Source organism: Saimiri boliviensis, chromosome 16 (genome assembly GCF_048565385.1).
Source record: "Saimiri boliviensis isolate mSaiBol1 chromosome 16, mSaiBol1.pri, whole genome shotgun sequence".
Taxonomy (NCBI): domain Eukaryota; kingdom Metazoa; phylum Chordata; class Mammalia; order Primates; family Cebidae; genus Saimiri; species Saimiri boliviensis.
The window spans coordinates 14,833,670-14,856,278 of record NC_133464.1 but is presented as its reverse complement, the minus strand read 5'-3'; the positions used below and the strand labels follow the sequence as shown (position 1 = coordinate 14,856,278).

The following is a 22,609-nucleotide window of genomic DNA, read 5'->3' as shown; positions in this document are numbered from 1 at the left end:
CGTACACTGTAGCAGATCTTCTCAACTCTGAGACCCCATCAATTGCAAGAAACACCAATCAATGACAGACTACCATATCCAGTGTAATAATGTAAGATATACCCAACTTTGGAAACACTAAAAAATGCACAAGAATCAAGGAAACACATATCAAAATCAAGGAAATAAGTGTTTTGTTTATAAACGAACTCTTTTTTCGAATCGAAGTCTCTCTGTCACCCAGGCTGGAGTGCAGTGGTGTAATCTTGGCTCACTGCAACCTTCACCTCCTAGGTTCAAGCAATTCTCCTGCCTCAGCCTCCCGATTAGCTGGGATTACAGGTGTGTACCATAATGCCCAGATAATTTTTATATTATTGTTAGTTTTTTTGTTTTTAGTAGAGACGGGGTTTCACCATGTTGGCCAGGCTGGTTTAGAACTCCTAACTTTAAGTGATCTGCCTGCCTCGGCCTCCCAAAATGCTGGGATTACAGGTGTGATCCATTGTGCCTGGTCACAAACATTTATTTATTATTTTGAATATATGTTTCAAGCATCCAAGCACATTTTACCCAATTTTAAAGAAATATTATGCATGCTTTAAAAATTTTTAAAAATATTTTAACTCAGAGATGTCTACATTCTTTGTATTTTTCATATTAATTCAATATTATATACAGTAAAGGAATTTAATGATTGTCTACATTCATTTTCTTGCTTGTGCTTCATAGACATCAAAGATGCGTCAGAGTTAAATGGGGCCTGGCAGCCACGCCATCAACTCCTCGTGGCATGCTTAAAGTGACCCGGACAACACCCCAGCTGGGCCTCCTCCAGTCTGTTTTCACACCTTCAGCTGCAAGTGTCCATAAGAGCGTCACAGGCAACTCAACACGTGCCACTCAAGGGCAGTTCAGTTAGAAAATGCTTTCTGATTCTGATCTGAAATAGTATCTGCAACTTGACCCAGTAATCTTTAACTGCCCATTAGATCAAATAATATGAAATCCAGATTTTCTTTACATGCTGCTATCTCCTGGCTGGCATTCCCCACATCACACCAGTGGGAAATATGAATTATGCAAACGAACTTGATGTATTCCAAGAACAACACATGACATCAAAGTAAACACAGTGTTATTTTATATATATTTTGCAAATGTACCACTTATTTGCAAACAAGTGTCACTTAGTTTTCACCTCGTAATGTGGTTTATAAACATGTACATGTATACACACACACATATACATGTTCATGTACATACAGTAAACACTCCCTTCTCTTTGTGGTTTTATGCTATTACTGTGGTTTTGTGCTATGACTCTCAATTTTTCATTTGACACAAATCTCTTCCACTGATACACAATGAGCACAAATTACAGTAAATATGTCAATGCCTAAGTGTTCTAAAGTTTACTTTCCATACACCTGAGAGATGACCCAAACAACAAACCTGTCCTTTAAGGGTGTTTTTCAAATAGCTAAGATGACTTGGCTATCATGGGATTGGGCATGGGGATTTGCTATTTTATTTCCTATCAAAATCAAAGAGTAAAGACAGGTTCTTGCCCGAGTTCCAAGCGCAGTGTGCGGTGCCTTTATCCACGTCCTGTTACCGGTGGTGATGGGGACAGACCTACGAAGGATTCTGTTTCCTGTGGGCTTCTGCTGCTCCCTGCTGGTCAAGCTGAGTTCTGACAAAGCCTTTCCTACTCTACAGAAAGAGGAAATGAATAATACAGATGTATAGGGACTCTTCCTATTTTTATTCTCTTCTGAAATAAATGCATTTTGGACTCCTGGGGATCCCTGGCAACATTCTCACATATTGGAGCTATGTCATATTGGTTGGCCCAACAGAAGGTATTGTATTTGTTGTTCAACGGGATTTTTTTAAAAAGACATACGTGGCCATAAATTTTCCAAAAAATACCCAGGTACAGATGTAAACAAACATGTACATATATACACACACACATATACATGTTCACGTACATACAGTATGCACTCCCTTCTCTGTGGTTTTTGTCTAAGTTGACGATTTGGAGCTCAAAGAGCTAGCAGAGGGAAAAGACGAAGCCACTCGAACTCGAGAATTGGAGATGTAAAACAAGGCTGAGTTCTAGGCGATGCAACCACTTAGGAGATAACAGAACCAATTTGGAATAAGCAGGAATTGTAGGAACGCTGGCAAGAGCTAGAAGAGTCTGCTACATGCTGTTTACTGGCAAAGCAGGAGAAATGTGACTGAGGACAGTGTGCCACTGAAAACTGACAAAAGCGGAGGGAGGCAGGAGGACAGGGCTCTGTGGGTAGCAGGAAGGCAGAAAGGGAATCAACTATGTTAACAAGATGGCTTTTGGCAGCAGCAGCAGCACCAGGCCAGCTGTCTCTCTCCTCCAATTCCAGTTACCACCACAAAACCCATTTGCAGTGGGAAGAGCTGCTGCATATCCAAGTGGATTAAGGTTATTTATTCACATGTGGACCATTCATTTAATTTTTGTTTGTTTTCTGTGTTTCCTAAATGATTATCTTTGGAGGTGGAGTCCTGGTGTACTTAGAATTTGTTTTAAAGTGCTTCAAGGTTTCAGCGTTCATTTTAACTAATAGTGAGTTAGCCTCTGTGTTATAGAAAGTATCTGAGCAAAGGAGGTCCAGCAGGCCCTGTTTATCAGTAGGATTGAATTTCTGCTGCTAAATGGGAAAGGAAAACTAAAAGTTAAAATTAAAAAACCTTGGTTTTTTTTTTTTTCCACTTTTTTTTTTTGGAAATGGAGTTCAGCTCTTGTTCCTCAGGCTGGGTTCAAGCAATTTTCCTGCCTCAGCCTCCCGAGTAGCTGAAACTACAGGCATGCACCACCATGCCCAGCTAATTTTCTATTTTTAGTAGAGATATGGTTTCTCCATGTTGGTCAGGCTGGTCTCAAACTCCTGACCTCAGGTAATCCACCTGCCTCAACCTCCCAAAGTGCTGGGATTACAAGCATAAGCTACCATGCCCAGCCGGTTTTGTTTGTTTTAACCCCTCTTCTGCAGAGCTAGTCGAAGCCCCAACAGAAAAGATGTTTAAAAATCAAATCTTATAGCCTTAAAGGTGTCACTAAATTTACATTCTATAGCTAAGTGTAGAACTCAGAAGTAGCATTTTATGGCTACCAACTCAGCATGTGGCAGACTGACATTATCTAAATTAAGCCTGGGATTTTATCAAGAGAGACTACCCTCATAACATTTCTTATTTCTCTATTTTTTTGAGACAGGGTCTTGCTCTGTCACCTAGGCTGGAGTGTAGTGGCACAGTATTGGCTCACTGCAGCCTCAGTCTCCCAGGTTCAAGTGATTCTCACGTCTCAGCCTCCCCTATAGCTGGATTACATGTATGCATCAATATACCCGACTAATTTTTGTATTTTTTGGAGAGATGGGGTTTCACCATGTTGGTCAGACTGGTCTCGAACTCCTGGTCTCAAGTGATCCACCTGCCTTGGCCTCCCAAAATGTTGGGATTACAAGTATGAGCCAAGGTGCCCAGCCAATCTTCATAACATTTAACTTTGATGGGGTAGAGGTGTGGGAATCTGCTTTGTTTTGATTCCTCAGGTGTCTTACTTTGAACTACTATTAATACAATGCATTGGAAACATTGCCTTTACTCTAGGCCTGCATTTAAAAAAGAGATGTGAAAATCACAGTGAATGGAATTTATTATTAAACATGATGGGAGGATATTAGTAACCATGTATTAAAGACAGCCCTTGGAATGAGAACAAATAATTGTTGAGATAAAACAATAACTAGCTGTGTCATGCTTGGAGACGAGATAGAACAATTTGGAGAACACAATGCTAGCAGAAATGGGATTTATTATAAATGATCTCGTTAAGTTTTCCTGTGCTGCATGGTTGATATCTTTCAGGTGTTCTGCTTTGAGAACCCCTTAAGAAAACACTTAAATTACTAGAAACAGCACACAATGCCTTGTCCCCTCTGCTGATTGATAAAAGGAAATTAAAATTATGCTCCTCTGTGTTGGCAGACTCTCTATTGTGAAGTTAGAAAGCCCCAAAGTTAGGAAGGCAAGATGAACAAAAAGGTCTTGGCTTGCAAGTGAAGCGGCCTCGTAAGCAGACTTCAACCTGATTAAATCTTACCATTGTCTACAGAAATTCCAAGCACACTTGATATCTTTCTCACACTGAAAACACAGAAAAAGTCACTTTGTTATTGGACGCTTTTCCACACTCTCACAAATTGATTCATGGGCTTTATGTTTTCACAGCAGTGTAAGGATTAACATTCATTCAGAGTTGGAATGTCAGAATGTGGACGCTTGATCAATTACATGCACAGGATCAGGAAGGGTGAAAGAAATCCATCCCGAATGTTCTCAGGAGTTGCAGGGGAAAACCAACTTTAAGTTGGTTCTAGGTGATGAATCCAAACATTATGTTTAGAATACTGGAGAATGGCTGGCTATGGACCTGGCCAAGTTTTGTTTTGGGGATGGGGAAAGGGTGAGGCACTTTAGTGCTGTAGTTGAGCGTGTTCCACATTGTGTCACTCCCAAATGCTGAGGACGCTCCTCCAAGGAAGGGAACTGTGCCATGAGCTCTTCATCCTACTTGCTTTGAGCTGGAAGAAAAATCAAGTTGGTGATGTGGTAGATGTGGCCTGGGGCTCTCCCCTCTGAGATGGCACATAGATGGCTGGCTGTTAACGATGGCGTGTCATGGGACTTACTGTGGTTAAAAGTGAGAGAGTTATCCAGGCTGCCCAGCTGCTGCAATCTGGCATGCATCATTCCTGTTCTGTTACGGGAAACAGGCAATGTCTGAGATTTTCGATCATGAACTATGGGTCCCAACCCCTCCTGGTTCCTGCAACATGAGTGAAATGGGATAGAAGCAAAAGTTAGATGTGTTACACTGCAGCGAGACGGGGAGCGTTAGTGAAGCCAGGACATGGCACGAGGGAGATGGCCATGCACTGACCGAGCGCGGCGGAGCAGCCAGAGACACAGACAGGTGGCAGCTCCTACAAACTTCACGGCAAAGCACCTGATGACCCAGAAGCAAAAATCAGGCCAAAGCAGGGACCTTTTCACTTTTAGAAAGTACTTTAGAGATGCTACTTTGAAAAAAGTGAGCATCGCTCCAATGCAGTGCTAATGGTTAGTGTTCTGACAACTGACAAAATGTCACTAATCTTTTTAGATTATATATGTTCTGAAAGAGCTAAAGACATGTATTTTTTTAATTAAAAAATGCATTGGAAGACACAGAGAACAAACATGCAATGGAGGGGATTATATGAGTTTTAACACCTTTATTCTTACCCAAGTAGGAAGAAGAGCCACACACTTTGTTAAACTTGTCAGCAGTCAAGTGGAGAAAACAGAAGAGTGATTTGGGTTAGCAATCAAACAGCTAACTTCCTGCTGTGTACCATCACCAGAGCAGATGAAAATGAGACCAGGGCTGCAATGACACCTGTCCCCTGTCCCAGAGCCAACCGTCCCCCTCGCTGTGTTATTGTGTGTAGAAGAACAGGGACATGCATGGACTACCATCGACCGCATGCTGCTGGGTGACTTCAAAGTGACAATGAGAAGGCACAGTGTTCATCAAACTGGACCACCATGGATGGCAAACATGTACAAGGTTCACAGTCTAGTTCAGGATCTGATTCACATGCAGCAGAGACCCACGGCAATTTTTGTATAGAGCAGAGCATATCTTTCCACAGTGCATGGAGCAAAGTCACACAATCTCCACTCCCGTTTTCCTTGGCCCATCTATTTTTAAGGCAGTCCACACTCTTATATGCAAATATATACAGGGTGCTTGTGAAATAGGAAGATTTTCTTTTAAGTAGTTAAATTTATATTCACTGGAAAAAAAATAAGTTAACCATTTTACAAAACCTGATTCTAAAACATTTTGTTGGGACAGAAATCTTCAGCTTTCCACATTCACCGTTTTAAGCTGTGAGGCATTTTATTCTACTTGGCACAATATTCTCCAAATGCCATCTTGTGATGTAGGTGTCACTGCAAAAACGAAGCTAGCCTAGCACAGTGGCTTTCTGTTACAGAATTTACTGTTTGCCCATCTTCATAGGACAAAGTCAAGGAGAATATAAGTCAAGGTAGGAGATGTTGTTGGTATAAGGACACCATGTATATACTTGCATTTAGTACTCCAAAAGGCAAATATAAAATTACTGTTGTGATAAAAATAAGACAGTTAAGATTAGAGAACTTTAAAGGCTACCACATTTCAATGAAAAATAGAAAATATTAATAGGAGGAAAGCACAAAAATTCTAAATTTGTTTCTTTTAAAAAGAAAACATACACCTTTACTTCTTAACATAAAATGTAATTCTGAAAATTTCTCAAATATCCCCAGAAAAGAACAACATTAACATAAAAAGAAAATCTTCACATTGAAAGAGAACGTCTATTAAAAATCTATGGCCTATTTCATTGCTGTAAGACAAAATTATCAATATACAGAGAAACAAACCTCAATTGCAACTAAATTTTTAAGTTTTTCTTAAAACATGTTTACTTATAACAAAGCTGTTAAAAACAACAGTAAAAAAAAAACATAATACTTAGACCAAGAACCCACCAATACACTAAGAAGGAATGGCTCACAACACAGAAAAAACAAAAACAAAAAAAACCCCAGATATTCCGAATGGCAATGAGGCAGGAGGAAGAGCGTGGTAAGGACAAGAGGTCCTGTGAAGGATCACCAAAGAAGGCGCGTCCAGCCACACAGCCATAAGGAGTTTCTAGGTAGCTGGTTCTGGGGGCAAAGCAGAGTGACGCTTCTCACCAGGGAGTCCTGGCCCAGAACGCAGAGTGCTTATCACCCAGTCAAGAGTAAGAAGAGGAAAGGCTCCATTGCAAAGAAGGTTTGTGGAAGTCCACACAAATTTGAGATGGACTGAAAGCATGCTTTCGTTAAGAAAGAAGAGTGGTTAGGTGAGATTTTAGTATCTTTGTACTTGGGAGCAGGAACAGTCAAAGTGACCTTGGAAAGTCAAACACAAGAAGAGAAATCACTGAGGAAGGAACATAGGAAGAGGAGCTGGGAAGGAGACAGAACAGAGCTTGAGGAAGAGTTTGGACAAGGGGATGGCAGGGTAGCCACAGTCTGCTAAAGGAACACTTTCCAAGGGACACACGTGAGATGAAATGAGACAGGAAGCCTGGAGGAATGCTGACCAAAGACGCTGCCCGGCTCCGTGGTGGTAATCCAAGCGCTTGCCATCGGTCCTCACGGCCACTTCCGTGAATTCCAACCCCTAACCACCACTGATGACCATTCCCACACAGTCAGAGCCAGGCAACACAGAAAACAACACGTTTCAAATGAAAACGCCCCACAGTACCTGGCTATGTATCGCTTCCCCATGTACTGGAACTGGTGCAAGCAGACTCTGCAGGCAAGATGAAAAATTATTAGGGAAATGGGAAGAGAAAATTATTTTTAGGATGTTATTTATCCATTAACAATAACATATTCAACAAACACTATGTCTGGCACCAAAGTATGTCACATCCTCATTCATTCAGAATGGTTTTCGGGTGTCCTCTGGAAAGTCCCTTCAAACCCAGGGAAATGTATTAACCTGTGAGGGAAGCCCTATTTTGTGTAGCTATCAGTGCCGTGGTGGCTGGTTAAAGCATCACAGCTCAGAGGCCCATGACTGACAGGACTGTCCATCGACTCAGGAGCAGGGATTCACTCCACGGCCATGTGCCTGAGAAGGCATGCTGACGACCACACACACTGTTCCAAGTTACTTATTCATCCTCATTCACATCTATATAAGGAGCTCTCTATTTTGGCTCAAGTATATGGACTGGACCCCATACACACCGAGATATATTTTAAAAAATACATCTAACAACATTGATGTTTTAAAAATATCATGTATTTAATGTGGTAGTTAAAACAATGTCTGGTGAGCTCCTCTGGTATTGAATCTCGTTTCACCACATGATAACTCCCGCCTTTAACTCAGCAGAGGTCAGGAGACTATGAGCCAAGTGTCCTCTGAGGGCCAGGCCCACGGTCTCTCACCTGTAGTTCCAACACACATGAAGCTCTGAAAACCAGCTTCCTCCTGAGTTCATGCAAATACATTTGGCACCAAAGTATGACCCAAAATAATAGACATAAAGTTACTTATAGTTATAATTTATCCAATTATTATGAACAATAACAGTACTGCAGAAATGTTTTTTTAACTGCAGAGAGATGCTGCTGGGATGTTATGGGATACAGTCTATGTGTAAATTTTTCAGAAATCCAAAAAGTTCTGAACTTGGAAAATCACCTGGCTCCAGGAGTTTTGGATAAGGGATTGTAGATTTATGTTTCTAAAAGTAAAGAGCTTTAAGGAAATCAGAAACTTAGATTGATGAGCCAAAATGAGATAATAAAGATGCTACATAAGATTTCACTTTTATTTCTTGTATTTTAAAATTATAGCAATTTTTCTGACCCAGTTTCTTCATCAGCTTAAGTTAGGCTCAACTTGGAAAAGCAGTATCTACCCAATTCAGCTAATAAATTTTGTGTTATTAAGATGGCTTATACACATAAGCAGTTATACACATATACACACCCCTCATGTAAAGCAAGCACATCTCTGTAATACTTTAAGGGTGACCACTGATCACTGGGTCATAAGTTCTGAAAATATGTATTAGGGCCAGGTCCATGAGAAAGGGCTTAAGGAGTAAGTGAGGCTCTGATAGACACTACTTTCCTGGTTCAACTACATAGTATTCTTCACACCTCTTAATGATCCAGAAAAAAATCAAGAGGCAATGAGCAAAGAGAAAGCTACTTACTCAGATATTGTAAAAAAATCCATAAGTTCAGATGTTGAAGCCTTGTTCCAATATGTAAACAAAGCATCTAGAAAATAAACATTCACTTAGAATCACAATCCATACCATATACATTATGGAGAATCACCTATTGTGAAGATGGGAAGAGACCTTGGATAGGCCTCCAAGCCCTTCCCCTGCACCCTTTTAGAGCTGACCACTGTAAACTGGATATCACACACCAGAGGCCTATTCAACTTCAAGATGCTGCATTTGAACATCTGAACTTTAATCTCATCATACCTCATCTAGTGCTATGTTCTAGCACAATGCTCATTTAAACTTAACGTAGCATGCTCTTAAATAGACTAGAAAATTTAAAGAATACATGTGGACACATCACCTAAAGCTGGGCTCTGGTTATGTGGTTATATCCTGTCTCCTATTACAGGATCTCTTTCCAAAAGGGAATTTGTTGAAAATCTTTGCATATTACACACATCACTTTGCTCTTTGAGTTTTAACTGAACAATACAGCTTGGATCTATCTCAAGTTTTTCCAAGCTACATACTATTCCTTTGCGTGGACAGACCGTAATTGCGTTCGTCTCCTACTGATAGATATTTACTGTTCTCCCCACCTAACTTTTTGCTACTATAATTATGTTTCAGTGAACATCCTTTTATGTGGGTCTTTGCATGCATGTCTAACTATACCTACAGGATAAGTTCTTTGAAGCGAAATAGCTGTACCAAATGGATGTGCATTTAGACTCCTGTATGTACCATTAACAGTTGAGTATTACTGTCATTTGAGTGCCATCATTTGATAGCTAACCTTTTTTGCATCCTTATATTTTACACTGAGGTTGAGAAATAGGTAGAGATTTCTCTTAGGAAAAAGCCAGAGTCTTTGGGGGCCTGAGATGAGCAGAGAGAGTCACTGTGGGGATGCTGATGGCTCCTGAAGATGCATGGCCACAGGCTTTCACTCAACACTTGTCAAGAACAATGACAGGCAGGAATGACATGAGATACAGACCGAGAATCTGTTATATGCCAGGCACTGTACTAGGTACTTTCACAATTTCACACAGATTGTGCCAACTAATCCTCACCATATCTGGGGCAGAAGAAAGTTCTCATTTACAGATGAGCTAACAGAGGCTCAGAGAAGTTAAGTAATTCTCCCATTTACCAGTCTGAAGAATCATGGTTGGGTGGGAATTAAAATTGCATGCATCTGATTCTAAAGGCAGCTTGGCCTATTAGACCAGCAACAAGGGTGGGCCAGGGGCTTCCATCTTTAGGGGTTTTGAGTTTAGATTCCAGAGGAACAGACTCTGGCTACTTGAGGCTGGCCATCAGGGTAGGGTGAGCCCCCAGGGAGCTCAGTGTGTGCTGGAGAGCCTGGTAGGATCACCCTGCAGGCCTCAGTGGTCACCGTCAGCACACACCAGACAGAGGGGCCAGCAGCATGGGCACTGATGCTGCCATTCCTTGCTCGGGGCCCTGGCTACTGGTTGGGGAGAGTGGGAAGACAAAGATAAGCTCTGCAGAGAGGGAAATAGCACAAGAAGGACCTCCAGGAAGGGCCCAGCATGTAGAAAGTGTTCATTAAATGTGGAATAAATCAAAGAGTAGCTACAGAGTTACACAACTTATTTTGGTTGTCTATGTGGTAACTATCTCTGGAGGCAATTTCTCTCCCTAACCCATATGACACACAAAAGCCAATTGTAGCTAGATTTTTAGAGTTAAATGTGAAAATATAAATAACAGTGCTTTCAAAGAAAATATGAGAATATCTTCATGACCCTGGGGGTTGGAGAAGATTTCTTAAATAGGCTGCACATATAACAAATTCTAATGATAAAGGGAAAACGATAACTTGAAGAAAATTGAGAAGAAATATATTCTAAAATTGTTTTGAACAAGTGGTTTCATTTTAAAAATATGTTTGACTTTAAAGAGTAATTTTCACTTGAATTCAAATGTTCTTGTATATTTGTCTTTAAAAAGCAGTTATGTTATTATAGATCATATTCAGTATTTGAAATTTAAACTATTTTAAAGAAAACTTTAAACAAAGGAAAAACAGGATTCTAGTGCTGGCTAAAACTCATGATCACCATGAAGCAAAGTTTAGAAATTTTGACTTAAATGGGAAGAATTTCAACTTTATAAACCCAAATATCAGACTAAGTGCCCTGTGCTAGTGGATTTGGTCATCATTCAGGGAATGTCTTGCTCATCTGTTCTTTTTTAAGAAACAGCATTTTAAAGTAACAAATCAACAGAAGAATGAATTACCCAGTCTTTAACTATTTTAAGGGCAAGCAGGTTTTTTTCTACCATCTGAGCTAAAAAGTCAGGTTGTACGTTGGCTTGGGTCAGGGGAAAAAAAAAGTCAGTCTACTAATGCTGCTAAAATGGAAGCTTGATATAAAAGAAATTCTATTTTCAGGCAGAAATACCTTCCACTGGATGTTTAGTACATACCTCCTGCCCCCAGATATAAGCAGCACAAGAGGCCTTCAGGTTCTCAACAAATGATACTTTGTTTTCAAGAGAGTTCATCTTAATTCAATCACCTTAATGAAGTTCACAGCATAGCTTTTAATTCGTTGTAGAAAAAATAAGATTTTTGCCAAGGATAAGAACTGTGACATTGTATAATGGGATTGTTTATATTACACAGCCAGATACACAGATGAGCGAACAGAGTTGAAACTGTCCTGTCATAGACATTTGCAAGCCTTATGTGGTCCAGATAGAGCATTCATAGTTCTGCTCATTCTTATTTTAAAATATGGTTGTCAAACCCTTAAACAGAAACATAATCTATGATGATACCACCATTTCCATTAGAAAACTAAAATAACATCTTTCCCTTCCAGTTTGAGCCAGGAATATCATATACACTCTAAATGGAAGGAATGCTTAGGTCCCCCTACAACATATATTCTAATTCCAGAGACTGACAAACACACTTATGCAAGTTGCCAGTAAGTTCGTTTGGACAAATAAAAAAAAATTTTTTTCATGATGGAGTCTTGCTCTTGTTGCCCAGTCTGGAGTACAATGGCATAATCTCGGCTCACTGCAACCTCCACCTCCCTGGTTCAAGCAATTCTTCCTCAGCCTCCTGAGAAGCTGGGACTATAGGCGTGTGCCACCATGCCTGGCTAATTTTTGTATTTTTAGTAGAGACGGGGTTTCACTGGATTGGCCGGGCTGGTTTTGAACTTCTGACCTAGGTGATCTGCCCTCCTCAGCCTCCCAAAGTGCTGAGATTACAGGTGTGAGCCACTGCGCCCAGCCTACAATTTTTTTTTTTTAAGTCAAAAGCTATTTTATATATATGCTTCTATCTCCTTTAGTTAAGATGCTAGGTCCCAGTTTAATATAAATTTCAGAAATAGGTCCATCCACATTTTAGAACTTATTTTCTAGAATAAAAATAATTAAGGACATGATTTTCCCACAGTAAGGCTCTTATTTCTATTGAATTTAGTCAATGAATATGCCTTTCAAATAAGGAAGAAAATCCTTTGAAATCTTTGTATCATTTCAACTTATTACAAGTTAAAAACAAACTAACCAAATACTGAAACAGGCAAAACAGAAATCTCATACTTTAACCTACCATCAGACATGCTCTTTAAGATGTAGAGGAAACACATCAATAGGCTCTTAATCTCAGACTGGTCAAGTTTATCACAGCGAACCACGGAATTTCCCAACGTGCTACTTTGTTGGTGCTAAAAAGAAAACACAGGTGATTTTTCTACTTTATTATGGGAGGAAAATGTGTTTCCCTTTTCTCCCTTGGAAGAGAAAGATTCTTAGAACTGCGTCAGATCATACACACTGGAAGGTGCAAGTTAACTTGCTGACAATTAAACCACAGGCACCCCTTCACCCAAATATAATACACTCAAACGCTGTCCACAGAAGCCCTCACTTGTCTCCTCAGCACGCTCTCCTGAGGGACAAGCAGAAGGCACAGACCTTTCACAGCTTTAGCTATGCCAAGTAAAACCTTCTGAGATGCCAGTATATTGAAACCTCATGCAAGAAAGTGTGTGTGCTAGGACCAAGAACAGGAACCGTGACTCAGAAGACACCGCACAACCAGCCACCTCCTGAGGACAACGGCGGTGGCTGAAACAGCAAGTGCCTGTGGTGCTCTGGTGCCCAAAGCACCCCAAAGCCTGGAGCCCAGGTGCCATCATCCAGGGTGCATCATGGGGTGTGCTGTGGGCACTGCTCAGGGAACGCAACAGGCAGGTGCCTGATGGGGACAAACAGGGACACATCAACACAGCATCGCCAAAGGCCCTAAACTGATGAGGTCACTCTCTCATCAGCTTAGCTCAACACTACAAATATCAGAAATCTTGGGGCAAATGAGAGGACAATTTTGCCACTAGGCAGTAGTTTCTCCTGGAAAAAAAGCAGAACAAGATTCTCATCATGTGATTGCAAATGCAGGAGATTTAAAAACTCTCCACGTTGGATTTCCATTGAAATTTTTTTTTTTTTTTGGTTAAATATCAAAGCAAAAAGAACAGTGAAAAAAAGATGTTTTATTCAAGGTGCTGGTGGCCAACTGAAAAAAATTATGCATGTACATAACAGACTTAATGAATAAATATGTGAATCTTTTTATTTACAGAAGAAATACAGGGGCTACTAGTGGCAAAACTGGTATGGATGCCTCCTCTCGCCTGCCCGCTTGATTAGAGCCACTGGAGAACTCAGTACTTCCGGCAGCGGGAGGGAGGGTGAGGCGTGCATTGTCTCCTCTGGCAAAGGTGGAACCGTTAGAAGGGAAAAATCCACAGTGACCCGGTTTTTCTTGGCTGACTGGCAGCTCTCCTCCTCCTCTCCAGCACTGCGTATGACACAAGCAGAGTGCCTTCGGAGCAGCTTCTCCCTCTACACATGAAGGCACATTGGGGTCAAGGGAAAAGTTCAGTATGTTATGAAACACCTGCACCGAGCTGCTCACACCTCTACAGAACTGCAGGTAACCATGTCAATGCCAGCCACAGATGCATGACAAGATTACAACCTGCTGCTGAGGAAGGACATTTGCTGGGGATAAATCCCTAAATGGCTCAGCTGTTTATTGGAATGGGCACTTGCCTGTAACTTGAAGTAACTTAGGAAATCTGTGCCCACAGTCATACAAATCTACCATGGCTCAAGGTTTAAACCAAAGCTTTATCCGTTCCTACGAAGTTCCAAATGGTCTGAATGTTTAGTAGTTTCAAGAAAAAAGGCTAAGTTTGAGGAGGAAGTGTTGTGTTGTGGGTGGGTGCTGTGTGAATAGAGTGATTTCTTATCCCTGAATCACCAACATGATCAGTTAATCTCTGGAGCTGGCTTCAGACCTGACATCCTGTGGGTGGACAGCTGTGTTGGTGACAGTGTCTCTGGGAGAAAGACTACAGGGAATTGAAATGGGCAGCATTTTGAGTCGCTCCCTGTCTAGCCCACCAGAGCCATTCATTCAAGATGCTCCACTGCAAACGCTGTCTAGGATATGAGGTCCTGGAAACAGGAATCAGACCATTTCAATGAATAGGCCCCAGACTTAGATAAAGCTCTCAAGTCAGCTGGGTGGTTTAGAAAAAAACAGAAGGTAACAATTAAAAAGCACTAGAACATGAAGTACATTTACTTTGGATTAAATTCTTTGATCATAAGAAACACTTGTGTTGGCTGAAAAGCAATTACCTTATCCAGGGAATTGCTCTTCTCACTATTCCTCTCTGGAAGGCTGTTACCCGAATCTGTGCTTATGAGAGATCCTCTCGAATCAGCATTTCTCACGCTGTTGATGTTTGGAGTTGAGGTCGTATATGGAGAAGCTAAACAGAAATCAAGCCAAGAATAAAGTTTTATTAAGATGGAACAAAATAAAGATGAGTATTGAACTTTAAGGGAAATTGCTTTTATTGCACTTATTTTTTCTGTTAAAAAGTTGGCTCAAGAGTTGCATTCCATTACTTCACCTTTAAAGAAGCAGATCACAAACAATGAGATAAAAAGAAACTAGTCTGAAAATTCAGATGTAAATATCAATTCACTTATTAAAAACCACCTTTGATTGCTAAGACTAAAAGAACACACCTGTTTCAAAATGTGATGGAAGAAAGACTTAAAAAAAAATTAAAAGATAAATCCACCTAACTATCAAATCACAAAATTAAACCATACAACAACTTGTAGTATTCAAACTGATAATAAAGACTGAGGTGCCTACCAAACTCTGAGGGATGTCATGGGGCATTTAAAATGCTCAAGAACACAGTGATATGTGACCTTGGCCAGAAGCTGCTGTTTCAGCAGCAGATTGCGCTATGCTCCTTTTGAAGATAAACTTGTGGAGCTGTGTATTTGGGGGGCTGCTATGATAAAAGGCAAATAATCAGTGTGGGACAGGAAATGCGAATGGTGCTGGCCAATCTGACCCAAAGGTTGACAAGCTGTGTCCAGCAGGTGCACACCACCCATTCATGGTTAGTTGTGGTTATTAAAAATGAAACTAAAATTTTTTTCTTTAAACTGATGTGTATTATTTAAGTGCCTACTAAATTGTTAGAATATAAGTACTTACTAAGTTATTTGGTCCTAAGTACCTAATAAACAGAACTGATGGGTGTGTCTTTTGGCTTAGGGATGCCATGAAAAAAAAGTAACACTAAGGGTGCTGTGAATATTTGGGAATATATGCTGAGGAATATTTGGGAATCTCTGCTATACACAACTATGAGAAGAAAGGAAATCTAACCTGGAAATAAAATTTGTGATGTCCATGAAAAAAACAGCATTTGAAGGCAGAAGTTACTCCCAATCTTGGTACTATGTAATTTTTTAAGGTAATAGATTGACTTCCTGCTTAGGTAAGATTTAAATAAATCACGTAACTTAAAATGACTTTTTGGACTTGTACATTCTGTGCTGAACCAAAAGGCATGCCTCCAGTGGAAAGGCCTGGCTGGCTCTGGAGATGGCATCAGGAGATTTGGACTCTGTGTCTGGCAGCCGTGAGCACACATCCTCCCAGACCCAAGCTGAAGATGCCGTTACTTGGCACTTCACAACAGGCTGGTCGTTTTCAGATCTCAGTAAGCACATGAGCTGCCATGGACTGGGATACTTCTAAGTTAAAAAATAAACAAAGAACTAAATAAATATAGCCAGCCCCTAGGGTGCACCAAAAGTATGTTTGAAAGTTTATTGGTTGTTGCACTTCTAAATTTGATGGCCGATGGCATAAATTCATCATCTCTCAGGCAATGTCGAGATGCTCTCTAACTCTTTGACCTTAGAAGGAAGACCTGTGACATCAAGGTCATAAATCCTTCTCACTGTTGAACACTCAGACTTATTCACTGCTATCCCTGAAACTGATTATGTGTATTAAGACCAAGAAAAGGAGAGCCAGGGGAATTTGAAAACAGAAGGGAAGGCTGGGCCATGCAGGCCAATAAGCATCGTCGTCAGCCAATGGCTGCATCTCCCCAGGAGAGAAACTATGCAAATGATTGTCACAAGGGACAGGTAAAAACTGTGAAAAAACTATGGCCTTTTTCTGTATGCAGAGAGTTAAGAAATACACGGCTATATAACCAATTATAATTTTTATAATATTTCATTTTTAATGTAGAACAGCATTTGAAGAACACAGAAGTCAGGAAAAAGAATATAGAACTCAAGAGAAAGAGGTCCTCAGTAAAGTAAAATTAGACCCTAGTAAAATTAGACCCTAAGTTCTCAGAGTTTTAAGCTTGATTCCAGAACTAGAGTCCTAATTTAAGGCAAACAGATGGAAATGCAATAAATCAAAATCAATATGCTTAGTTTGTTCCATTTTGTATGTTTTTGTGTATATGTGTTTGTATTTAACATTCTGGCCCAGTGCATAACTTTTAAAGTCCTTAGATGACACTTGAGTAAAATGAAAAGATAAATTCATCCTTCTTCTCTTTGTACCACTGAGTAGGTGGGGAAAAAAATCCCTGAGCCTAAGAACGTTTGCCTTTTAAAATGAATGTGATCTCAGAGTAGTTTTTATCCAGGCAGTGAATCACTTTTAAAACTCTCAGGCACCATGCTCCAAAGACATTAAAAAAACTGTGAGGACGCATTCTCAGTTAAGTGTGGAAACAGGATTTTTCCAACAGAGATTTAAGGAGAAAGTTTGCTCTTGAAAGAGAAGCACCAGGGCTAAAATTAGCTAGAAACTCCCTGATGAACAAAGAGCTGCTAAAGCCACCAGAAAAAACTAGTACACCCAGTTGAAAAATGAGGCTTCCCTGGAAGGAACTCCTAAAAGAGAACAGGGATTTAAGTCTTCAAGAAAAGAGGCGATATAGATAAAGCCTGGGTATAAATAAGCCTGTTTGGTGAATTCCTATGAAAAGTGAATTTGGATCTTAAAATTCAGGAGTGAAAAAGGATTAAGTCAGTCTCAAGTACTTTTCAGAGCTGCAGTGTGAACGCAGAGCAATTGGAGGCCATAATGCTCAAGATCCCCAATGGCCCATCTCCAAGTTCTGAAGAAGTCCCCAATCCTAACAAGGTGAATTCTGAATTGGAGAAGAATCAAAAGAGTCAAGCAGAAGTATTCAAACTTTGTGGAAATGGTCAAAGTTACACTGAAGTGATGTTTCCACTCATCTGACTCCTCTCTACCAAGCACCACACACGTCGTGATCCTTTTGAAGACATGGGGATGGAGGGCACAGAAGATAGACATCCTGCCATGGCAACTAGTAAATGGTTGTTTCCAGCACCAAGGCCGCATGTGTCTGACTTTAAAGCCAGTGCTATGAACCACTGCAGACCAAACCCTCTGAGGAAGGTCCCCTCCCTGCTTCTGGAGCAGTAGCTGGGAATGGGGCAAACTAGAGCGGAGACAGAGTGAAGGCCCAGAAGAAAGGCAAATGGAAACTTGTGACAGCAGCTGACATTTGCTGAGCACTTAGCATGTGCCAGGCTCTGTTCCAAACATTCTGCATGAATTAACTTTTTTTTTTTTTTGAGATGGAGTCTTACTCTGTTGCAAGGCTGGAGTACAGTGGTGCAATCTCAGCTCACTGCAACCTCAGCCTCCCAAGTTCAACTGACCCTCCTGCCTCAGCCTCCCAGGTCACTGGCACTACAGGTGCGTGCCACCATGCCCAGCTAATTTTTGTATTTTTAGTAGAGACGGGCTTTCACCATGTTGGGCAGGATGGTCTTGATCTCTTGACCTTGTGATCCACTTGCCTCGGCCTCCCAAAGTGCTGGGATTATAGGTGTGAGCCATCACACCCGGCCAAATTAACTCTTTTAATCTTTACATTGCCAACTAAGGGGTGCATAACTGTGGAAAATACATAAAAATCAACAAGATTAAGGACTGCTATTATTATTGTAGGATAAATTTGGGCATTGGTGTGGGCTTTCTCATTTTAAATTCTACCCAGTTTCATCCCCTACATGAAATGGCATATTAACACCACCACCAGCAGCAAAGGTAAAGACATAATCTCAGAGAGGGCGAGTCCCGTGAGTTAATCGGATAAAGGCTGCCATTTATTTTATCCCATAAATTAGTCCTATTATTGGGTAGTCTAGCCACTAGCCATAGTAGGATGCTTGCTTTCTTCACCAACTATTGGCTCCAAGACACTTTCAGAGTGATGCCAGAGAGAAGCCCACAAGAGCACAGAGCATTACCAATGCCGGAGATGGCGCCCAGCAGGTCCTTGTGGAGGCTGCTGTCCAGGGTGTTTCCCTTCTGTGGAGTCACCAGTGGATTCACAGCTGGCAGAGCCAGGGATTCGTCCTTCACAGTCTGTCAAGGGGAGGAGAGCAGAAACAATCAAAGATGACTGGCAAGGATTCCTCCCCTATTCTTGGAAGTGCTAGGGCAAGTGCAGGATCAAGCCAGCCTGATGCATTCAACGTGCCCACCTGCATGGGAGATGCAGCCTTGAGGTGTGGGCCAGGGAGGAGGGTGGGATGGGTCAGAGGGGGAGCAGGGGGCATGAGATATGAACGCTGGGTGGGGGTGGAGGAGAGAAATTACATTCTATAAAGTCCTGTTTCTCTTTCCCCAGCATTTCTAACACCTTTCCCTCTCCAGAGCTCTGATGCCCAACATGTTCTTAGATTATTCTGCTTTTTATTTTTTCTTTCAGAGACAGCCTTTCCTGCTGTTTCTAACTGGAATGCTGGCCCTTATCTGTAATGCAGGGAATTACAACAGCAGCAATGACAGTCTCTAGATGTTTGTAGCATCATGTGACCTCTTAGTTCATGGAGAAATCATATTAATTTTGAAGTTAGGTCAGAAAAAGGGATTTTACTTTGATGAAAGCCAAAGAAAGACCTATGTTCATTTTTGTTAGGATTGAAACAGTACAGGGAGGGCCACATTCTACTCTGAATTTCTCACTTTGGTTTGAAAAACAGACAGGGTTAGAGAACACATGTGTGAAATGAAATGGTGTACAGGGTGAGATAAGCGAGGTGCACTTAGGATAGAGTTTATGCCCTTTAGAGCAGCCATGCAGCACAGAAGTGTACACACGGCTCATCTGAGTGTAATGTTATTTAGTAATGCATTTGGAGGTGAAGAGGTAGTGTGAAAATGGGACGCTGTATCACTGTTGGGGTGGGAGGAAGGGACAGAAACATGCGTGAGACTCTGCAAGTGTGCACCCATCATGACAAGGCGGGAAGATGGACAACCAAGCCAGTTCATGAGTCCAGAGTACCAGGGAAAGGGGAAATGCTGAAATAACATCTGCTGCAATTCATAGCAGATAAGCCCTCTGAGGCCAAGAAGAGAGCATTAGAAAGAGAAAGAGTGCGGGTTTTAGATTGTAAAACACTTATAAACTTTACTAGTTAAAAATTCTTATAGGTTAACATTTAAAAAACCTTTTGCAACTGAAATGTGACAAGAAATTTGATAATGATAATGCTTTGAAAAAGCTGAATTGCAAGATGATTCCAAGAATCCTTTTTAAATAACAATCATATTAAAGGTACCAAAGACTGAGTAAAAAGTAAAGCCATCTATAACCAAAAAGTTGTGAGATAATTTCCAGGATCATCTCTCCTTCAACTCAATTTCCAACACATCTTTAAAAGACTGCATAAAGATAATATAAATGAAGGCCATCAGTTCTTGGAGGTGGAGGCCTCACGTCCCTCACCTAGGCATCCCTGAAGTCCAGTCTCACTTCTAATTTGACAGAGGGAGAGAAACTGTAGCGCACAGAGGTGGCCTTTCCCAGACTGTGCAGCATGTTACCGTCAGAACTGGGGTTACCATGACCTCTTCTAGAACACAGGTTAGAGCTATGTCTTTTTTGTATCTCTTTCCCCCCCCATAAACTTTTAATGAATATACAAATGAAAATTCTGAGGCCTCATAGGACATTCATTCATCATGAGAACATGGTTTTCATGCTTAGTTTTTGACAAGAATTGAAGGTTTAGTGTTTGCCCTTATTTAGCCAGAAATGCAACTTACCAGGAATTGCCCTGGCAAAATAAACGAGGGTATGTACTGGGTTGAGTAGTGTCCCCCGACAACTTCATGTCTACCTGGACTTCAGAATGTGCCCTTATTTGGAAATAGGGTCTTTCCATTACATACCTAAGATGTAATTTAAAATGAGTTCATACTGGATGGACCCTAAACCCAATCACTAGTGTCCTTATGAGAAGAGGAGAGGGGACCAGGTGTGGTGGCTCATGCCTATAATCCCAGCACTTTGGGAGGCAGAGGCAGGTGGATTGCAATGTCAGGAGTTAAGAGACCAGCCTGGCCAACATAGTGAAACCCTGTCTCTACTAAAAATACAAAAAAATTAGCCGGGTGTGATGGTGGGTGCCTGAAGTCCCAGCTACTTGGGAGATTCAGGCAGGAGAAATGCTTGAACCCAGGAGGCGGAGGTTGCAGTGAGCCAAGATTGCACCACTGCACTCCAGCCTGGGCAACAGAGCAAGACTCTATCTTGGAAAAAAAATAAATAAATAAGAGGAGAGGGACAGAGAGGCACAGACAAACACCAGGGAGAACAAACACCAAGTGAGGATAAGAGGCAGAGACTGGCACGATGCCGCTACAAGCCAGAGAGCACCGAGGATTGCCTGCAGCATCAGCAGCTGCGAGAGGAGCAAGGCCCAGACTCCTCCCCAGGAGCCTCTAGTAGGAACCAACCCCAGTGGAACCTTCATTTTGGATTTCTGGTTTCCTGACAGGGAGAGAATAAATTGCTGCCGCTCTAGGCAGCAGCTTATGGGTGCTTTGTTCTGGCTTCCCTGGGACCCAATATGGGCTGAGTTGATGCGACCATGCTTACGTACCATGCCCGCATTCACGGGGAAGGGTGACACATCCCTCACATTGATCCGCTGGACATTTTCAATCAGCAGACCAAACAGAGGCAGGTAGAGGGTGGCTATCCTTGCCTGATGACTCTGAAAAGAAGACACAAGTGGTAAGTTTATCCCAGAGTTTTGAGAACTGAACTAAGGTTGGCACTGACCATCTTCTTTATTTGGATCCTTCCTATAAAGACAGATAGTTTATTTTTATCCCCAAAACAGAGCAAAGTCTTAGTGCTGTTACTGTGAATTTTCTAATTGATTACTTTCTTTACACCACTTAAAATAAAGGACATTATCAATGCACATTTCCTTCTACTGGGGACCACTCACCCTTGAAGCATATCTGTCATCAAAAGAATGCTTTATCAGCAGGTTCTTGAGCACGCTGATGGCAATCAGACGAACCTCCCGGAACTCCTGGAGGGCTGTCCCCACCTCCCTCAGTAACAGTCCCACCAAGAAGTGGTTTCTGCAGAACTCATCTGTTAATGAGTAGTCAAGCTGGAGGTCTGAAATGAGGACAGAAACTACCTGAGTTAGGAAAGGTGCAATGCTCTTTGAATAATAATAAAAACACCCTAAGACCCATCTTCTGCATTCAGCCCACCCTGGGTATCAACAGATGATTAGACTTAGCTTTGCATGGGAAAGGATCAACTCTACAAGGGTGCTCTACTTCTTAGCACATGAGGATCTCAAATGAAAACTAAATTTAAATATAATTAAGTGCACTGGATTTTGGAACATATTGCATCCTACATGATTAAATTAGTAAACAGTTTAAGTACCAATTTTTAGACTAGAGGACAGCATATGTTATATTACAAATATAAGTTTGTTATTGAAAAAGTTAAAAATGTTATTATACTAGCTAACAGAACTGTATAAAAGCTGTTTGTGCGTAACAAACATATAATTAAATAATAAACACATGGTTTATTAAAATGTTATTTACTACATGAGTTCATGTATTCCTTTCCTGGTCATTAATGCCTATATACTCCCATTAAAACCCAATGCATTTAAAATAAACAAATCAATATATAACCAGCTTATTCTGCTATTCCTGAATGAAGAACTTATTTAACACAGTATTTCCTACGATATTCTCCTAATATTTCTCTACCTTCAAAACCAAATACAAATTTAATATAAACTGAAATTAAAATGGACAAAGCATCAAACCAAACTGGTAAATCATCAGCAAGCTAAATGACAAAATTGAGAGCTCTTGTGGAAAACAGATAGGAGCAAACATGAACTCTACTTAGGAAGGGTGCATATAAACAGCTGAGTATCACCTGAAGATGAAATACACATTTCATGAAGCTGAAGCTAGGTTGTGAATTGTCAGACTGACT

The 22,609-nt window shown here is 41.0% G+C and overlaps 1 protein-coding gene across 31 annotated transcripts in view; it reads right to left on the bottom strand.

Moving 5' to 3' along the window:
* Positions 1-22,609, bottom strand: part of DOCK9 (dedicator of cytokinesis 9) — a 294,205-nt gene that overhangs the window by 50,107 nt on the left and 221,489 nt on the right. For 18 of the 31 annotated variants that reach the window (XM_074387504.1, XM_074387512.1, XM_074387490.1 and 15 more), the window contains 8 exons: positions 21,579-21,757; positions 21,225-21,338; positions 18,579-18,696; positions 14,586-14,719; positions 12,487-12,601; positions 8,859-8,925; positions 7,388-7,435; positions 4,725-4,861 (listed from right to left, as the gene is read on the bottom strand). In XM_074387504.1, coding sequence (XP_074243605.1) covers positions 4,725-4,861; positions 7,388-7,435; positions 8,859-8,925; positions 12,487-12,601; positions 14,586-14,719; positions 18,579-18,696; positions 21,225-21,338; positions 21,579-21,757 — 912 coding nt within the window. Of the gene's footprint in view, positions 1-4,135; positions 4,180-4,724; positions 4,862-7,387; positions 7,436-8,858; positions 8,926-12,486; positions 12,602-14,585; positions 14,720-18,578; positions 18,697-21,224; positions 21,339-21,578; positions 21,758-22,609 lie in introns of all 31 variants that reach the window. The other 13 variants (XM_074387508.1, XM_074387515.1, XM_074387496.1 and 10 more) reach the window with 2 other exon arrangements.